The sequence below is a fragment of the Pristiophorus japonicus genome, chromosome 2 (genome assembly GCF_044704955.1).
Source record: "Pristiophorus japonicus isolate sPriJap1 chromosome 2, sPriJap1.hap1, whole genome shotgun sequence".
NCBI classification, from domain to species: Eukaryota; Metazoa; Chordata; class Chondrichthyes; family Pristiophoridae; genus Pristiophorus; species Pristiophorus japonicus.
Window position 1 is genome coordinate 4,439,788 of NC_091978.1, and position 20,998 is coordinate 4,460,785.

General features: G+C 52.1%; 1 protein-coding gene across 1 annotated transcript; it reads left to right on the plus strand.

The window, feature by feature from the left end:
- The first annotated feature begins 3,107 nt into the window (after positions 1 to 3,107).
- On the plus strand, positions 3,108 to 8,291 carry LOC139229288 (up-regulator of cell proliferation-like). Its single transcript, XM_070860965.1, is given in 1 exon segment — positions 3,108 to 8,291. A coding segment is annotated over 1 exon segment (4,779 nt). The 5' UTR covers positions 3,108 to 3,241; the 3' UTR covers positions 8,021 to 8,291.
- Positions 8,292 to 20,998: the final 12,707 nt, after the last annotated feature.

The following is a 20,998-nucleotide window of genomic DNA, read 5'->3' on the forward strand; positions in this document are numbered from 1 at the left end:
GCTCAAAAATCTGTCCATCTCCGCCTTAAATAAATTCAATGACCCAGCCTCCACAGCTCTCTGGGGCAGAGAATTCCACAGATTTACAACCCTCAGAGAGAAGAAATTCCTCCTCATCTCAGTTATAAATGGGTGGCCCCTTATTCTAAGACTATGTCCCCTAGTTTTAGTTTCCCCTGAGTGGAAATATCCTCTCTGCATCCACCTTGCCGAGCACCCTCATTATCTTATAAGTTTCAATAAGATCACCTCTCATTCTTCTGAACTCCACAATGTGTATAGATGAGATATCAGGGGAAATGTCTTCACCCAGAGGGTGGTGGGGTCTGGAACTCACTGCCTGAAAGGCTGGTGGAGGTAAAAACCCTCGCCACATTTTAAAAATTCTTGAAGTTGCACTTAAAGTGCCGTAAGCTACAGGGCTATGGAAAGTAGGATTCGGCTGGATAGCTGTTGGTTGGCCGGCGCGGACATGATGGGACGAAATGGACTCCATCCGTGCTGTAAACTTCTATGGTAATGTTTGAGTGACCAGGGGGAGGAGATTTGATGTTCACTCCAATTACCATAGTTACCGGTTATCCCAGCAGTGGTTTACTCTCTGGTTTACAGCTCAGCACCGCTTTCTCCTGGCTCTACATGCCGTCAATGGCTACATGCACGGCCATGCTTTGGAGAGTAAGGGGAGCAGCGAGGTCCAAAATCGATGAGCGTGCGTCAATTCAACATTGCAAGCTGATTGATATCACGCTTCTGGTAACTAAAATACTTGCGCTGAGCGCAGGCAGTGGCAGCGCTGTCGACATGCCCAATATGGCAGCTGTCGCGTTCCACGCCGGAACTGGGTGGAAGCAAGTCAGCCGCCATTGTTTCTACAAAACCGGCCGGCGCAAAGCGTCCAATTTCTGGGTCAGTAACAGCATCTAAAAGGGAATAAGATAAGTATGAGAACAGAAAGACTAGACCAGAACAGGAGAGGGCTGAGGAAATGGGATTAGAGGGAACAGCTCATTCTGTTGTACACAATGATAGAATTCTGGCACTTGCTGCAGCCTGTTAAATCTGATAACTTCATTTTCAAATGTCCACAGCTTTACCGTGCACTGATCCACTGATCGCTCCCAATCCACGCGGTGACAATACAAGGACGGCCGACAAAGGACACACAGAGGAACTTCAACTTGCTACCAATGCTGAATAATAGCCCGGCCGGCCCTCTGGGAATCACAGGGCAGGAACCCGGGCCTCTGGGAATCACAGGGAATGAACCCGGGCCCTCTGGGAATCACAGGGAACAAACCCAGGCCCTCTGGGAATCACAGGGAATGAACCCGGGCCCTCTGGGAATCACAGGGAACAAACCCGGGCCCCCTGGGAATCACAGGGCAGTAACCCGGGCCCTGTGGGAATCACAGGAAATGAACAAGGGCCCTCTGGGAATTACACGGCAGGAACCCGGGCCCTCTGGGAATCACAGGGCAGGAACCCGGGCCCCCTGGGAATCACAGGGAACGAACCCGGGCCCCCTGGGAATCACAGGGAACAAACTCGGGCCCCCTGGGAATCACAGGGAACAAACCCAGGCCCCCTGGGAATCACAGGGCAGGAACCCGGGCCCCCTGGGAATCACAGGGAACAAACCCAGGCCCTCTGGGAATCACAGGGAACGAACCCGGGCCCTTTGGGAATCACAGGGAACAAACCCGGGCCCCCTGGGAATCACAGGGCAGGAACCCGGGCCCCCTGGGAATCACAGGGCAGGAACCCGGGCCCTCTGGGAATCACAGGGAACGAACCCGGGCCCTCTGGGAATCACAGGGAACAAACCCAGGCCCTCTGGGAATCACAGGGAACGAACCCGGGCCCTCTGGGAATCACAGGGAACAAACCCGGGCCCCCTGGGAATCACAGGGCAGTAACCCGGGCCCCCTGGGAATCACAGGGAACGGATCCGGGCCCTCTGGGAATCACAGGGAACAAACTCGGGCCCTCTGGGAATCACAGGGCAGGAACCCGGGCCCCTGGGAATCACAGGGCAGGAACCCGGGCCCTCTGGGAATCACAGGGAACAAACTCGGGCCCTCTGGGAATCACAGGGCAGGAACCCGAGCCCCCTGGGAATCACAGGGAACAAACCCAGGCCCCCTGGGAATCACAGGGCAGGAACCCGGGCCCTCTGGGAATCACAGGGAACGAACCCAGGCCCTCTGGGAATCACAGGGAACAAACCCAGGCCCCCTGGGAATCACAGGGAACAAACCCGGGCCCTCTGGGAATCACAGGGAACAAACCCAGGCCCCCTGGGAATCACAGGGAACAAACCCGGGCCCTCTGGGAATCACAGGGAACAAACCCGGGCCCTCTGGGAATCACAGGGAACAAACCCGGGCCCCCTGGGAATCACACGGAACAAACCCGGGCCCTCTGGGAATCACAGGGAACAAACCCGGGCCCCCTGGGAATCACAGGGAACAAACCCGGGCCCTCTGGGAATCACAGGGAACAAACCCGGGCCCCCTGGGAATCACAGGGAACAAACCCGGGCCCCCTGGGAATCACAGGGCAGGAACCCGGGCCCTCTGGGAATCACAGGGAACAAACCCGGGCCCTCTGGGAATCACAGGGAACAAACCCGGGCCCTCTGGGAATTACAGGGCAGGAACCCGGGCCCCCTGGGAATCACAGGGAACAAACCCGGGCCCTCTGGGAATTACAGGGAACAAACCCGGGCCCTCTGGGAATTACAGGGCAGGAACCCGGGCCTCTGGGAATCACAGGGAACAAACCCGGGCCCTCTGGGAATCACAGGGAACGAACTCAGGCCCTCTGGGAATCACAGGGAACAAACCCGGGCCCTCTGGGAATCACAGGGAACAAACCCGGGCCCTCTGGGAATCACAGGGAACAAACCCGGGCCCTCTGGGAATCACAGGAAACGAACCCGGGCCCCCTGGGAATCACAGGGAACAAACCCGGGCCCCCTGGGAATCACAGGGAACAAACCCGGGCCCCCTGGGAATCACGGAACGAATCCACACCCTCTGGGAATCACAGGGAACAAAGCTTGGAACATTTTCAGACTGCTTCGAAGGAAATGGAGAGGGCTTTACAGGTCCTAAGCTGAACTGATGAACAGGTAGCCTCGTGCACAAAGGAATCTTTGTTAGGATATTAGTTTTGCCGGGAGAATACTATCAAAAGGCACTCACATTCTCCCAGTGACTGTACTGAATAATCAAACATGTTCCCAAATGATAGCCCGCCCCAAATTGTTAATGATTTGGGATTACAAGATTATTATCCTCACAAACTGTCACTAAATTACATGCGGGAGATTAGTTGGGATAAACTGAAGGTCAATAAACCAACTCAGCCGAAAGATATCCCTTGGCGTTTTCTCCGAAGAATCCTTTCGGCCAACTCAACAGCGAGGAATCCCGAATGGGCACTCGCTCAACAATTCGAAGGTGAGACTGATGATAATTTCAGTGGTTTCTTTGAATCGAAAGACACACAGATTTCTGGGATTAATCCTCTAGATATCATCACTGCCATTTTCCTCTGTGCGGACTGCTTCCTGCAGCAGGAGCTGATGCTGAAGATGTCTCTGTGCCAGTTTGCACTGCCTTTCCTGCAGCCAGACGGGATCAGTTATAACACAGATCAGCAGAGGGGTTCCACAGATGGGCCTGGTGCCACCCTTCTCCTCTGGGCCACGAGGTCTCTTGTTAAAACGTGGTGCCCAAAATCCTGTACAAGCTTTGTGCAGGAGACCATTGTGACTGCAGCCATGCCGACCGTTTCCTTCATCAGACTCGGAAGGTGCAGTATCTCCAAATCCAGAATCCTCAACCTTACCTTGAGCCAGACACAGCAGCAGCAGAATATCTTCCTGCACTCTGAGATGGAATATGGGAATGTGCCCCGTGGAATATCCGATGGACTAGCTGAGATCTGCTGGTATCTTCCTTCTGGGAAAAGCGATTTGGACATATTCCCGGAGGCTGCTGCCTTCATTAATCTCCGAGGCGATGCTGAAACTCACCAGAGAAACACTCGGTTTCTCGCGAAAGTCTCCGCTGCTCTCTTTATTTTCATTGATGTTATTGGTGAGAAGGAAAGAGAATTCCTCACTTCTCTCGCACAGTCACCAGCAAAATTCTTTCTCATAATAAACTCCCACAGCAAGCAGCAAAGGATAACCCCGGAGCAGACAATGAAATTGTTCAAAGATCTGAAGTTAAAACCTCAACAATGCATTGTTCGGACAAATATAAATGATGCAAAACTTGTGGGAAATCTTCGTTCCCAAATAAAACAAATAATTCCAATTGGAAAAGGAGAGCAGACCTTCCTGAACCAGGAGCAAATGGCTGATATTGCGAGGAAAAGTGGGATTCAGGTCGATGAACATCATCCGAAAATACAACAAGCCAAACAACTGGCCTCCGATATATTGAGAGGACTTAACCCTGGAGACATTCCTGGGTATAAACGGAGAGCATTACCCTTTCATGGTAAGCCCTGGCAAGACTGGTCTGAAGCTGAGAAAGAGAAGTCTCGCATGAAACGCCGTGGGAACAAGTCCACAGAGGAATATAAGCATGAGCTGGACCAAAAGAAGCAAGGAATCCGGGAAGCTCAGTTCAAGCAGCAAATGTCGGAAGAGCTGCAGCAGTTTATTAAAGTACTGACAACAACTGATGGGGTTGAGCGGGCCTTTGTCCTACAATGGCTGAAGCTGGATCTGGACAGGAAATCGATAGAAATTATGTCAACATTGCGTAGCAGTTATAAAAAGCTGTGCGAAGACTCAAAGCAGAAGGTGAGTGAGCTGAAAGCCTTGGATCAGAAGATGTCTGACAGTTCCCTCGGACTTGAGCATTTCATGCGGGAACTCGGCCAGGTTTATGAGGTTTCAGTGACACCAGGTAAGAGCAGATCAGAGAGCAAGGTAGATCCGAATGTACTGAGTTTACCAGGTGTTGCTGCTGAACTATTGCTGGATGGGTTCCCACTGGAGCTTATTGATGGAGATGTTTCCAATATTCCCGTTCAGTGGGTCACTGCCGTACTGAATGCTGTGGCCCAGAAGGTGGGAACTGCTTCCCGTGTCTTTGTGCTGACAGTGATTGGTGTCCAGAGCACAGGAAAGTCCACACTCCTAAATACAATGTTTGGGTTGCAGTTTGCTGTGAGTAGTGGCCGATGTACTCGAGGAGCCTTCATGCAGTTGATCAAAGTCACAGGGCCCCTGGTAGCAGAGCTGGGCTGTGATTTCATCCTGGTGATTGACACGGAGGGGCTGAAAGCGCCAGAACTCGCAACACTCACAGACAGTTACGAGCACGACAATGAGCTGGCGACATTCGTCATTGGATTAAGCAATTTAACTTTAGTAAATATAGGCATGGAGAATCCCACAGAGATGAAAGATGTTTTGCAGATTGTCGTTCATTCCTTAATCCGCATGAGGCAAACAGGGAAAGGGCCAAACTGCCAATTTGTCCACCAGAATGTTGGAGATGTGTGTGCGCATGATCAGAACCTGAGGGGTCGGCAAAAACTACTGGAACAGCTGGATAAGATGACAGAGGCTGCGGCTAAACTGGAGAAGTTAGACCGAGTAACGTTCTGTGATGTGATGGACTATGACCCTGATAAGAACAATTGGTACATCCCTGGTCTGTGGCACGGCACCCCTCCGATGGCTGCAGTGAGCACTGGCTACAGTGAACATGTCTTTGAACTGAAGAAGTGTCTCATTCAATGTTTAGTAAAACGCAGTCAATCTCAAAGAGCTTTAACAATTCCAGACTTTATCAAATGGATGTCTGGGCTTTGGGACCAGGTGAAAAATGAGAATTTCATTTTCAGCTTCCAAAATAGTTTGGTCGCTGAGGCTTACAACCAGCTCTCCATGAAGTACAAACACTGGGAATGGAAGATCCGCAATTTCGTATATACCTGGACCAATGAGAGTGAAAACAGAATAAATAATGCTAAAGGTGATCTCAACCAACTGCTCTCAATACTGGGCTTGGAGATCAGCACAAAGATTAACCAAAGGATGTCTGACACTCTCGATGAACTAAAAGCTCACTTTGAAAGTGGGGCTGATAACGCACAGCTGATGGAGAAATACAGGGAGCAATTCAAACTGAACATTTCCACTTTATGCGAAGACCTTCAAGGCTATTCAATACAGAAATGTAAGGACACTGTCAATAGACGTGTGGGATTACAGAGAGTGGATGATATTTGGAATGAATGTAGCAAGAAGATTGAAGAACAAGTCAAGGAGCTTTTACTGAAGTGTAAAGGAAAGCCGCAGGTGTTAAGTGATGGGGAAGTGAAGGATGCCTTTGAAAAGATGTGGTGCGATACACTCTCTCAACTGGACTACCAGCCCTGCACAGTGACAAACATTGACGTGGAGATTGAAAATCTTGTGAGAGAGAACACAAAAACACAAGGGAGAGTGATTACCGAAAGACTGAAAAGTAAATCTCTGTCTGAGCTAGGGACCCGCAGCTTTCAGATTGTAGAGAAACACATCGACGTGTCACTGATGACCAAGGTTAAGAGAATATCCAGATCTGTCCAACCATCAGATCTTCACCGAGCAGGAATAATATCAAAGTCACTGGAGACTAAATGCAGGCAGAACATCGATCACAATACAACAATGGACACGGATTATGATAGTAAATATTGTATTACATTTTTGAATTACATAGAGGAAAACATGAACAACATTTTAGATCCGAAGTTTACAATGAGTGAGATTTTCAGGGCGGAGTTTAAACTTCACATGTGCAGTTACGCTGCACCAAGATTCAAGGCCATGCAAACCAGATTTATCAACACACACGACCCACGGAGGAGGCTGCAAAACATGAAAGACAAATACTTTGATCTCTTCATGGATATTTATACAGAGCAGGATCAGAATCAGAGACAAGCGGAACGATTTGTGAAATCTTGATTCCTGCCAGCTCTCAGAGACGCCACGCTCAAGAATCTCGGCCTGAAAATCGTGGATGATATGAAAAGAAACGATCCTGAGGGAAAGTACAAACTCCACAATAACTTCACTGTGGCGATTCTGGTCCATTTAAAACAAAGGAACAGCTTTGAAGAATATTACAGATATATCAGTGACTTTGAGAATTTCGCCAACAACTGGCTCCACGATCAGGTCATTGCACACTGCAAAACACAACGTGAAGGAGAGATCACCTTTACACATCTAGCTAAAGAAATCCTCACAGAGATCACTGATCAGGCTAAAGCGGTTGTCAGAGATGCAGTGGCCCAGAATGTTTCTGGAAATGCTCAGAGCTTCCTTGATTTATTTGTTGAAAAGTTAAAGACAAGAATCGCGATGTCCAAAGATGAGATGAAACTCGTTCTATTCCCGACCGACAGCAATGCCAAGAAATTTGCAGAAGCCGTTCTATCGTCTATTGCAGAGGAAGAGAAGTTTCTCCCCAATGAGGTAACAGGTTGGGATGTTGAAGCAAAGATTAAAACGTTATCCGTCAAACCGAACAAGGAGCTGCTTAAAGGGTTAATCTGTTGCACAAAGAAATGTCCTTTCTGTGGAGTTTTCTGTGATTCAGAGACGCCTAAACACCAGCAGCATTTTAGTAACCAGCACAGACCCGAAGGACTCAACAGTTATCGATGGAATGATAGCAACCATCTTGTAATGGATATTTGCACAGCTTCAGTCGCGAGCAACTGTACATTCCAAAATAAAGACACAAATCAGAAGTACATACCCTACAAGGATTACCAAACAGTTAATGATTACTACAAATCCTGGATTATCCAACGGGAGCTCTCTGCAGAAGCAGCATCCTATTGGAAAAAGGTTTTCCACACTTTCAATCAGGAGTTTGCTGACAGATATGGGGCGAAACCTGCAAAGATTGGCACTGCTTGGAACATTGAATGGGATAAAGTGAGGGAAGATCTGAACAAAACATATCACACGAATATTCAGTCTCTGTAGGATCCCGTTAAATGACACCGCTCAGTTAGAGCGAGACAATGAAAACATCTCCACTCAATTAGAAATTACAGAATGTATGTGGAAACCAGGCTAAAATTTCACTCTAGTAACAATTCAAATAACAGACCTTAAATTAAAGATTAGGAGAAATGTTTTCACCTAAAGGATAATTGAGTTGAGGAATAAGATACTGGGGAAAGACAGTGAGGGGACATTAGAAATAGGGTCAGGAGACAGTCAGGTATGGTTCTGGAAAGTGATCAGGCAGATGGTGGGGGGATTGAGGGAGGTGGGTGAGGGGGGATTGAGGGACGGGGTGAGGGGGGGATTGAGGGAGGCGGTGAGGGGGGATTAAGGGACACGGTGAGGGGGGATTGAGGGACGGGGTGAGGGGGGGATTGAGGGACGGGGTGAGGTGGGGATTGAGGGACACGGTGAGGGGGGGATTGAGAGAGGCGGTGAGGGGGGATTAAGGGACACGGTGAGGGGGGATTGAGGGATGGGGTGAGGGGGGGATTGAGGGACGGGGTGAGGTGGGGATTGAGGGACACGGTGAGGGGGGATTGAGGGACGGGGTGAGGGGGGAATTGAGGGACGGGGTGAGGGGGGGATTGAGGGAGGCGGTGAGGGGGGATTAAGGGACACGGTGAGGGGGGATTGAGGGACGGGGTGAGGGGGGATTGAGGGACGGGGTGAGGGGGGATTGAGGGACAGGGTGAGGGGGGATTGAGGGACGGGGTGAGGGGGGATTGAGGGACGGGGTGAGGGGGGGATTGAGGGAGACGGTGAGGGGGGATTAAGGGACACGGTGAGGGGGGATTAAGGGACACGGTGAGGGGGGATTGAGGGACGGGGTGAGGAGGGATTGAGGGACGCGGTGAGGGGGGATTGAGGGACGGGGTGAGGGGGGGATTGAGGGACACGGTGAGGGGGGATTGAGGGATACGGTGAGGGGAGATTGAGGGATACGGTGAGGGGGGATTGAGGGAGGCGGTGAGGGGGGATTCAGGGAGGGGGTGAGGGGGGATTCAGGGAGGGGGTGAGGGGGGATTAAGGGACACGGTGAGGGGGGATTAAGGGACACGGTGAGGGGGGATTGAGGGATGGGGTGAGGGGGGATTGAGGGAGGCGGTGAGGGGGGATTGAGGGACACGGTGAGGGGGGGATTGAGGGACGGGGTGAGGGGGGGATTGAGGGAGGCGGTGAGGGGGGATTGAGGGACACGGTGAGGGGGATTTGAGGGAGACGGTGAGGGGGGGATTGAGGGAGGCGGTGAGGGGGGATTAAGGGACACGGTGAGGGGGGATTGAGGGACGGGGTGAGGGGGGATTGAGGGAGGCGGTGAGGGGAGATTGAGGGACACGGTGAGGGGGCATTGAGGGACGGGGTGAGGGGGGGATTGAGGGAGGCGGTGAAGGGGGATTAAGGGACATGGTGAGGGGGGATTGAGGGACACGGTGAGGGGGGGATTGAGGGACGGGGTGAGGGGGGATTGAGGGACACGGTGAGGGGGGATTGAGGGATGGGGTGAGGGGGGTTTGAGGGACATGGTGAGGGGGGATTGAGGGATACGGTGAGGGGGGATTGAGGGAGGCGGTGAGGGGGGATTGAGGGAGGGGGTGAGGGGTGATTGAGGGATACGGTGAGGGGGGATTGAGGGACGGGGCGAGGGGTGATTGAGGGACACGGTGAGGGGGGGATTGAGGGATACAGTGGGGAGGGATTGAGGGAGGCGGTGAGGGGTGATTGAGGGAGGGGGTGAGGGGGGATTGAGGGATACAGTGAGGGGGGGATTGAGGGATATGGTGAGGGGGGATTGAGGGAGGCGGTGAGGGGTGATTGAGGGATACGGTGAGGGGGGATTGAGGGACAGGGTGAGGGGGGGATTGAGGGAGGCGGTGAGGGGGGATTAAGGGACGGGGTGAGGGGGGATTGAGGGACACGGTGAGGGGGGATTGAGGGACGGGGTGAGGGGGGTTTGAGGGACATGGTGAGGGGGGATTGAGGGATACGGTGAGGGGGGATTGAGGGAGGCGGTGAGGGGGGATTGAGGGAGGGGGTGAGGGGTGATTGAGGGATACGGTGAGGGGGGATTGAGGGACGGGGCGAGGGGTGATTGAGGGACACGGCGAGGGGGGGATTGAGGGATACAGTGGGGGGGATTGAGGGAGGCGGTGAGGGGTGATTGAGGGAGGGGGTGAGGGGGGATTGAGGGATACAGTGAGGGGGGGATTGAGGGATATGGTGAGGGGGGATTGAGGGAGGCGGTGAGGGGTGATTGAGGGATACGGTGAGGGGGGATTGAGGGACGGGGTGAGGGGGGGATTGAGGGAGGCGGTGAGGGGGGATTAAGGGACACGGTGAGGGGGGGATTGAGGGACGGGGTGAGGGGGGATTGAGGGACGGGGTGAGGGGGGGATTGAGGGAGGCAGTGAGGGGGGATTGAGGGACACGGTGAGGGGGGATTGAGGGAGACGGTGAGGGGGGGATTGAGGGAGGCGGTGAGGGGGGATTAAGGGACACGGTGAGGGGGCATTGAGGGACGGGGTGAGGGGGGTTTGAGGGACATGGTGAGGGGGGATTGAGGGATACGGTGAGGGGGGATTGAGGGAGGCGGTGAGGGGGGATTGAGGGAGGGGGTGAGGGGGGATTGAGGGAGGCGGTGAGGGGGGATTGAGGGACACGGTGAGGGGGATTTGAGGGAGACGGTGAGGGGGGGATTGAGGGAGGCGGTGAGGGGGGATTAAGGGACACGGTGAGGGGGGATTGAGGGACGGGGTGAGGGGGGATTGAGGGAGGCGGTGAGGGGAGATTGAGGGACACGGTGAGGGGGCATTGAGGGACGGGGTGAGGGGGGGATTGAGGGAGGCGGTGAAGGGGGATTAAGGGACACGGTGAGGGGGGGATTGAGGGACGGGGTGAGGGGGGATTGAGGGACACGGTGAGGGGGGATTGAGGGACGGGGTGAGGGGGGTTTGAGGGACATGGTGAGGGGGGATTGAGGGATACGGTGAGGGGGGATTGAGGGAGGCGGTGAGGGGGGATTGAGGGAGGGGGTGAGGGGTGATTGAGGGATACGGTGAGGGGGGATTGAGGGACGGGGCGAGGGGTGATTGAGGGACACGGCGAGTGGGGGATTGAGGGATACAGTGGGGGGGATTGAGGGAGGCGGTGAGGGGTGATTGAGGGAGGGGGTGAGGGGGGATTGAGGGATACAGTGAGGGGGGGATTGAGGGATATGGTGAGGGGGGATTGAGGGAGGCGGTGAGGGGTGATTGAGGGATACGGTGAGGGGGGATTGAGGGACGGGGTGAGGGGGGGATTGAGGGAGGCGGTGAGGGGGGATTAAGGGACGGGGTGAGGGGGGATTGAGGGACACGGTGAGGGGGGATTGAGGGACGGGGTGAGGGGGGTTTGAGGGACATGGTGAGGGGGGATTGAGGGATACGGTGAGGGGGGATTGAGGGAGGCGGTGAGGGGGGATTGAGGGAGGGGGTGAGGGGTGATTGAGGGATACGGTGAGGGGGGATTGAGGGACGGGGCGAGGGGTGATTGAGGGACACGGCGAGGGGGGGATTGAGGGATACAGTGGGGGGGGATTGAGGGAGGCGGTGAGGGGTGATTGAGGGAGGGGGTGAGGGGGGATTGAGGGATACAGTGAGGGGGGGATTGAGGGATATGGTGAGGGGGGATTGAGGGAGGCGGTGAGGGGTGATTGAGGGATACGGTGAGGGGGGATTGAGGGACGGGGTGAGGGGGGGATTGAGGGAGGCGGTGAGGGGGGATTAAGGGACACGGTGAGGGGGGGATTGAGGGACGGGGTGAGGGGGGATTGAGGGACGGGGTGAGGGGGGATTGAGGGAGGCGGTGAGGGGGGATTGAGGGACACGGTGAGGGGGGATTGAGGGAGGCGGTGAGGGGGGGATTGAGGGAGGCGGTGAGGGGGGATTAAGGGACTCGGTGAGGGGGCATTGAGGGACGGGGTGAGGGGGGGATTGAGGGAGGCGGTGAAGGGGGATTGAGGGACGGAGTGAGGGGGGTTTGAGGGATACCATGAGGGGTGATTGAGGGATACGGTGAGGGGGGATTGAGGGATACGGTGAGGGGGGATTGAGGGAGGCGGTGAGGGGGGATTGAGGGAGGGGGTGAAGGAACAAGAACCCAGGAAGGAGAGGAGGCCATTTAGAAGCAGTTCTGGCACAGGAGTGGGCTCAATGCTGTTATTTGAGCTCTTTGTGCTGTTATTTTGAGGATTCGGTGCTTTGTGCCAGTTCCTCCTGTGAGCTCACTCACTCTGCCAGAGTTAAACGCTGATTTGGAGGGGGAGAAGGGAGACACCAGAGACAACACAACAAAGTAACGGGAGAAGTGTGGTTCACAGTGGGTTCAGCACTAATTGCTAGATACTCGATGTTTTGATCAAATGCTTTCTCAACACCAAACTTTTCAAGCTTTTCCCACAGGAGGTTGGATATATAAGTCCAGAGATGGTAATTGATTCAGGGTTAATTCATACCTTTTAAAAGGAATTCAATCAATATCTGATGTGATCTAACCAATCAATAATTTCTGTATTTCAAAATTGCTTAACTGAAATTACTGGATAATTCAATCTTTTGGTGTGAACATTATCAGTAGACTGTGGACCTGTGTGATTCACATGGAGATTAGGAGGAGAGTGTAGAGATCTTGGGTGAGAGAGGAACCATGATTGAACTGGTCTTGCAAGAGCCATGAAAGGAATGGCCTTGATGGGCCAAGTGGCCTTTTGTGTTTCTAACTAGTGACAAGGACATCGTCACAATGGTGCAAAAAACTGTTCCTTTCATTCTGCAAATCAATAAACAATTAGATCATAAGAAACCATTTGCTGGGGAATAGAAATTCATCCCATCAAAATACTCCTTCCACAGAAACTGTAGTCTACAAACCCACGGACTCTGTCCGATTAATCTCCTGAAGGAAGTTCTGCAGAAACACACTCTGATCCAGAGGTCACCGACTAAAGCCCCAGAGTACCTGTCCATCCTCACATCTCCATTATCCAAGCATGACCTTCTGCCTCTGTTCAAGGAATCATTGGGCTCTGTTGATCATCTTCATGTAGAAGAAGATGTAACAGAACCTACATAGGGCTAACTGATGAGCAAGGGATCTGAACCAGGCAAGAACACGCGGGCTGATTCCCCAATCCGGCACTCCTGATGTGGGGCAGCACTCACAGGGAACACTGGTTGGGAAATTGCAAGGCCACATGCCTAGACAGCCCACCCATCGATATAAATGATGGACGAGCACACCCTGCAAGTGCCATTCTGTGTGGTGAGTGCTCAATTGGGGATCCAGCCTTAATTTGTCTCCACCGCTAATTACCCCTTGGAACAGCTCTGTAAATAACACGTAACTTTTAATTAAACAAATATCCCATATAGGGAAAATATATTAACCATTCAGCTGAACAGATACAGGTGCATGTGTGTTGTTAATGGAACCCCAATTTAGATCAGAAATTATTGATTGGTTAGATTGCTTGGAGTAAAACACAAGTTTTGATAAGTTAAGCTTTCTAGGTTAGTTCAGTTCATCGGTTCATGTTTAGTTGTAGCAGAACAAAATAATGCAACAGTATAATGGAGGTAAATGTTAGTAAGTATAAGAAATGTTGATGTGTCAGTGTAAGTCGGTGCAAAGTGTTAACTGGAATCCAGGGAAAGAGGAAGAAAGAAGCGTGCTGAAGTCTGAGTCAGTGCACTGTACCGAGAGACGCAACCACTTACTGTTAGTTGGTCGGTTTGAATGTCTTTACACCAACATTAGAAAATGATTTAAAGCTGAAGATACAATTGATTCCAGTTACCTTGTTGTAGAAACTAAAGGCACACACTCCTGGAAATCAGTGTTTACTGTTATTGTATGTTAGGCTGAGCCCAGCTGTCACGGTGGTGCTGTAATTCTGAACTGCAGTTACATTTCAATGATATTAAACTGATATATTGGACTATCACTGTATGTGTAGATGTAATGGAATAAAGTAGACTTTAGCCGTACCATGAATTGTGTCCTGTCTAGTCCTTCATATCACTGACCTGAGCTAAGAATCACCAGTGCCACACTATACTTACAATGGATGGGCTGCAGCTAATTCTTATTCATTGAACCAGTTTATGCAAATGTTGGTCACCATCACAAACCCCTAAAATCTATTAAAAAATTTAAATTAAGTCATGGGATGTGGGCGTTGCTGAGAAGGCCCACATTTATTGCCCCCCCAACTGCCCATGAGAAGGTGGTGGTGAGCCGCCTTCTTGAACCGCTGCAGTCTGTGTGGTGAAGGTGCTCCCACAGTGCTGTTAGGGAGGGAGTTCCAGGATTTTGCTCCAGCGACAATGAAGGAACGGCCGATATATTTCCAAGTCAGGATGGTGTGTGACTTGGAGGGGAACTTGGAGCTGATGGTGTTCCCACGCGCCTGCTGCCATTGTCCTTCGAGGTGGTAGAGGTCACAGGTTTGGTGCTGCTGAAGAAACCTTGGCGAGTTTTTACAGTGCATCCTGTAAATAGTACACACTGCTGCCACAGTGTGCCACTGGTGGAGGAGGTGGATGTTTAAGCCAATGAATGGGGTGCTGATTGAGCAGATTGCTGTGTCCTGGATGATGTCGAACTTCTAGAGTGTTGTAGCTGCATTCACCCAGGCAAGTGAAGAGTATTCCTTCACTCTCCTGACTTGTGGCTTGTAGGTGGTGGAAAGGCTTGAGAGTCAGGAGAGGAGCCACTCACAGCAACATAGGATCAGGAGGAGGGCATTGAACCCCTCGTGCCTGTTCCATCATTCAATTAGATCATGGCTGATCTGCAACCTAGCTCATTTCATAGAAACATAGAAATTTACATCATGGAAAGCGGCCATTTCGGCCCATCGTGTCCATGCCAGCTGACCAAGAGCTATCCAGCCTAATCCCACTTTCCAGCTCTTGGTCCTTAGCCCTGTAGGACACAGCATTTTAAGCACAGCACATTCAAGTTTTTTTTTAAATGCAGAGAGGCTTTCTACAACCCTTTCAGGCAGTGAGTTCCAGACCCCCACCAACCTCTGGGTGAAGACATTTCCCCTGATATCTCCTCTAAACCTCCCCCCCATTTACTTTAAATGTATGCATCCTGGTCCTTCCTATCAACTCTATCCAGGCCCCTCATAATTTTATACACCTCAATCAGGTCTCCCCTCAGCCTCCTCTGTTCCAAAGAAAACAGACCCAGCATCTCCAATCTTTCCTCATAACCAAAATTCTCCCATCCAGGCAACATTGCAAATCTCCTCTGTACCCTTTCCAGTGCAATCACATCTTTCCTGTAATGTGGTGACCAGAACTGCACGCAGTACTCCAGCTGTGGCCTAACCAGTGTTTTATACAGTTCAAGCATAACCTCCTTGCTCTCGTGTTCCATATGCCTCAACTAATAAAAGCAAATATTCCATTTGCCTTCTTAACCACCATAGCTACCTGGCCTGCTATATTCAGGGATCTGTGGACTTGCACTCAAAGGTCCCATTGTTCCTCTACACTTTTCAGTGTCGTACCATTTAATGTGTATTCCCTTGCCTTGTTAGACCTCCCCAAATGCATTACCTCACACTTATCCGTTTGAATTCCATTTGACACTGTTCGGCCCACCTGACCAGTCCATTGATATTTTCCTTCAGCTTTCTTCTTCATTATCAACCACACAGCCTATTTTAGTGTCATCTGCAAACTTCTTAATCATACCCCCTACATTCAAGTCCAAGTCATTTATATATACACACCACAAAAATCAAGGGGCCTAGCACAGCCCTGCAGAACCCCACAGGAAACATCCATCAACCATTACCCTTTGCTTCCTGCCTCTGAGCCAATTTTAAATGCAATTTGCCACTTTGCCCTGGATCCCATGGGCTTTTACTTTCATCTGCCATGTGGGATCTTCTCAAAAGCATTTCTAAAATCCATATCCACTACATCATGGGGGTTACTTGTGCATGAAACACAGAAGGATAGTATGTGGGTACAGCAAGTGATCAGGAAGGCCAATGGAATCTTGGCCTTTATTGCAAAGGGGATGGAGTATAAAAGCAGGGAAGTCTTGCTACAGTTATACAGGGTATTGGTGAGGCCACACCTGGAATACTGCGTGCAGTTTTGGTTTTCATATTTACGAAAGGATATACTTGCTTTGGAGGCAGTTCAGAGAAAGTTCACTCGGTTGATTCCAGGGATGGGGTGAGGGGGTTGACTTATGAGGAAAGGTTGAGGAGGTTGGGCCTCTACCTATTGGAATTCAGAAGAATGAGAGGTGATCTTATCAAAACGTATAAGATTATGAGGGGGCTTGACAAGGTGGATGCAGAGAGGATGCTTCCACTAATAGGAGAGACTAGAACTAGGGGGCATGATCTTAATTTAAAACTGAGATGGAGGAATTTGTTCTCAGAGGTCACTGCACTATTCCAGGTTATTCATTAGACCTTTGTTTAAAGGCTTCCACTGCACTGGTTTAAAACAGAACCAAACAATAACAGCAGCACATTATTCACATTTGCTCAGCTGATGTTTGAAAACCAAGTGGGAGGAGAGGCAGCAGCGATGTGACCCTGTTAGCTGCTGAAAGCAACGGGAGACTCAGGATTATAGAATCACATTATTATAGAATGTGCAGCAGAGAAACAGACCATTCGGCCCCTCTGGTCAATGTTCCACACAAGCCTCCTCCCACTATATCCTATGCTTTTCACCCTGGTGCTGATAGAGCATCCCCTCCAGTGCATGTGTTATTGGTCTCGAGCACTCCTTGTGGTGCTGAGCACAATAATCACATTATGGGGGTTCATGGGGCAGCTGCCCAGGTTCCACAAACAATTGATTTAACTTTAAGGGTTGGTAGTGGAGGTCACGATGCAAACTCCCAGTTCTACAGATAGTGCTGTTGGAGCATTTATATCCCCCTAAACAGGCAGCCAAGCCCAAAGTCTAATGCCTCATTCAAAGGACAGCAATGCAACATTCCCTCAGTACTGGAGTGTGTACATTATCCACTGAAATCCTGGAGTGAGGTTTGAACTTGCAACCAGACAAGAGTCTCCCTCTCACACACACAACAAATTGGGGATTTATAGAATTCACAATACAGAGACAGATCTAAGCAGGAACAAGGAAAAAGCCATTTGGCCCCTCACTCCCACTCCAGCTGTAGGCCTGGAACATTATGCCCCAACACCTTCAACTGGTTTAACAGACTGAGCAAGAGGCCAGAAAGGCTTTCCTTCAATCCCCAAACCTAAATTGAGCAAAGAATCCCAATCCCAATCCCAATCCCAATCCCAATCCCAATCCCAATCCCAATCCCAATCTGTTTCCCCTCCTATTTCACCTTCCCTATAACAGCCAATCCTGGACCCAGCATTTAGAGAGCACCCTGTCAACACAGCAAGCCCATCTGTGTCCAATAATAACCAGCCCCCAACCCACACCCCTTTTATACAGCTGCCAATCAGCTCATTGGCCAATCAGCTCATTGGCCAATCAATGAGGTGGAGATTTAAAGTAATGTGGTCCTCAATAAATGGGATCGACACACACAAGACAATTTAAAGAGATAAATACATAAAAAGGTAAAGTAGAGACTGTGGCTCAGAGATTGGGAGGATAAGTAATGTTTTATAACTGTTTATAAGTTTATGATCTATATTCTATTAATATTACAGGAACACAGCAACTCCTGATAGCCCCGTACCATTTTAACATTGAGTATTGTAAATGACAGTGTGTGAGATGAAATGTTGAACAATTGCAGTGCAGGGATTACAGAATTCTCCGGGGATGCTGCATTGAAAGGGTTAAAGACGTCTTGACATGAGGATACGTCAGCTTTTGATACCACACCTGCTCAAATACTACATGCAGCCATTTGATCTTGTTACTGCCTCAACAACAACAACTTGTCTATTTATACAGCATCTTCAATGTAGAGAAACATCCCAAGGAGCTTCACAGAGGTGCGAGGGATAACATACATCGAGCCAAAGAAGGCGATATTAGGAGGGGGTGACCACAAGCTTGGTCAAAGACCTCGGTCTAAGGAGGGCCTCAAAGGAGGAAAAGGTGGCCGAGGGTTTAGGGAGGGATATTTGAAGGACCTCGATGGTTGAAGGTATGGCTGCCATCGGTGTGGCAAAGAGAGGAGGCGATGCACAAGATGCCAGAGTAAGAGGAACATAGAGATTCAGTGATAGGGAGGGGCGAGGCCATGGGGGAATTTAAATATGAAGGTGAGAATATTGTTGAGACATTGTGGGACTGGCAGGCAATATAGGTCAGTGAGGACACGAGCGATGGGCGAGCAGGACTGGTGTAGGATAGGGAGGTGTGCAGCAGAGTTTTAGATAAACTGAGTTTATGGAGGCCAAAGGGTGGGAGACCATCCAGGAGAATATTGGTGTAATCCAGTGTGGAGGTGACAGAGCCAGAGATAAACAAGATTTGTACAGGTTTCACCATGGAGCAGAGATGGATGGGAAACACTGAGGTACAGTGGTGTAGTGGTTATATTACTGGACCAGTAATCCACAGAACCTGAGTTAAAACCCACCAGGGCAGTTTGAGCATTTGAACTCAGTGTAAAAACCTGGAAATAAAAGTGACCATGAAGCTGTGGGATTGCTGCAAATAATCAACTCCTGCCCTTTAGGGAAGGGAACCTGCTATCCTGACCCCGTCTGGCCTATACGTGACTCCAGTCTCACACCAATGTGTTTGCTTCTTTACTGGCTTGTGAATTGGCCCAGTGAGCCCCTGACTTGTATAAAGCCACTGCGAAGGACTGCAGTGGTTGGAGAAGGCCCACCTCCAGCTTCTCAGGGCGACTAGGCTGGGCAATAAATGTCAGCCTTGCTCGTGAGCTCATATCCTGAGAACGAAAGGACTGAGGTCAAACATTCTCAATCAGTTTCTCTGCCCACTGCCCCACTCTGTCTGTATCACCCACAGTCATTCAGCTGTTGCTGGCCTGTCAAGGGAAGCGTTAATCACCTGACTGTCGGCCGTGGCTCAGTGAGTAGCACACTCACCTCTGAGTCAGAAGGGTGTGGGTTCAAGTCCCACTCCAGAGACGTGAGCACAGAAATCTAGGCTGACACAGCAGTGCAGTACTGAGGGAGTGCCGCACTGTCGGAGGGGCAGTACTGAGGGAGTGTTGGAGGGGCAGTACTGAGGGAGTGCCGCACTGTCGGAGGGGCAGTACTGAGGGAGTGCCGCACTGTCGGAGGGGCAGTACTGAGGGAGCGCCGCACTGTCAGAGGGGCAGTACTGAGGGAGTGCCGCACTGTCAGAGGGGCAGTACTGAGCGAGCGCCGCACTGTCGGAGGGGTAGTACTGAGGGAGTTCTGCACTGTCGGAGGGGCAGTACTGAGGGAGCGCCGCACTGTCGGAGGGGCAGTACCGAGGGAGCGCCGCACTGTCGGAGGGGCAGTACTGAAGGAGCGCCGCACTGTCGGAGGGGCAGTACTGAGGGAGCGCCGCACTGTCAGAGGGGTAGTACTGAGAGAGTTCTGCACTGTCGGAGGGACAGCACTGAGGGAGCGCCGCACTGTCGGAGGGGCAGTACTGAGGGAGCGCCGCACTGTCGGAGGGGCAGTACTGAGGGAGCGCCGCACTGTCGGAGGGGCAGTACTGAGGGAGTTCTGCACTGTCGGAGGGGCAGTACTGAGGGAGTGCTGCACTGTCGGAGGGGCAGTACTGAGCGAGCGCCGCACTGTCGGAGGGGTAGTACTGAGGGAGTTCTGCACTGTCGGAGGGGCAGGAGTGAGGGAGCGCCGCACTGTCGGAGGGACAGTACTGAGGGAGTGCTGTACTGTCGGAGGGGCAGTACTGAGGGAGCGCCGCACTGTCGGAGGGGCAGTACCGAGGGAGCGCCGCACTGTCGGAGGGGCAGTACTGAGGGAGCGCCGCACTGTCGGAGGGGCAGTACCGAGGGAGCGCTGCACTGTCGGAGGGGCAGTACTGAGGGAGCGCCGCACTGTCGGAGAGGTAGTACTGAGGGAGTTCTGCACTGTCGGAGGGGCAGTACTGAGGGAGCGCCGCACTGTCGGAGGGGCAGTACCGAGGGAGCGCCGCACTGTCGGAGGGGCAGTACTGAGGGAGTGCTGCACTGTCGGAGGGGCAGTACTGAGCGAGCGCCGCACTGTCGGAGGGGTAGTACTGAGGGAGTTCTGCACTGTCGGAGGGGCAGGAGTGAGGGAGTGCCGCACTGTCGGAGGGACAGTACTGAGGGAGTGCTGTACTGTCGGAGGGGCAGTACTGAGGGAGCGCCGCACTGTCGGAGGGGCAGTACCGAGGGAGCGCCGAACTGTCGGAGTGGCAGTACTGAGGGAGCGCCGCACTGTCGCAGGGGTAGTACTGAGGGAGTTCTGCACTGTCGGAGGGGCAGTACTAAGGGAGCGCCGCACTGTCGGAGGGGCAGTACCGAGGGAGCGCCGCACTGTCGGAGGGGCAGTACTAAGGGAGCGCCGCACTGTCGGAGGGGCAGTACCGAGGGAGCGCCGCACTGTCGGAGGGGCAGTACTGAGGGAGCGCCGCACTGTTGGAGGGGCAGTACTGAGGGAGTGCTGCACTGTCGGAGGGGCAGTACCGAGGGAGCGCCGCACTGTCGGAGGGGCAGTACTGAGGGAGTGCTGCACTGTCGGAGGGGCAGTACTGAGGGAGCGCCGCACTGTTGGAGGGGCAGTACTGAGGGAGCGCCGCACTGTCAGAGGGGTAGTACTGAGGGAGCTCTGCACTGTTGGAGGGACAGCACTGAGGGAGCGCAGCACTGTCGGAGGGGCAGTACTGAGGGAGCGCCGCACTGTCGGAGGGGCAGTACTGAGGGAGCGCCGCACTGTCAGAGGGGTAGTACTGAGGGAGTTCTGCACTGTTGGAGGGACAGCACTGAGGGAGCGCCGCACTG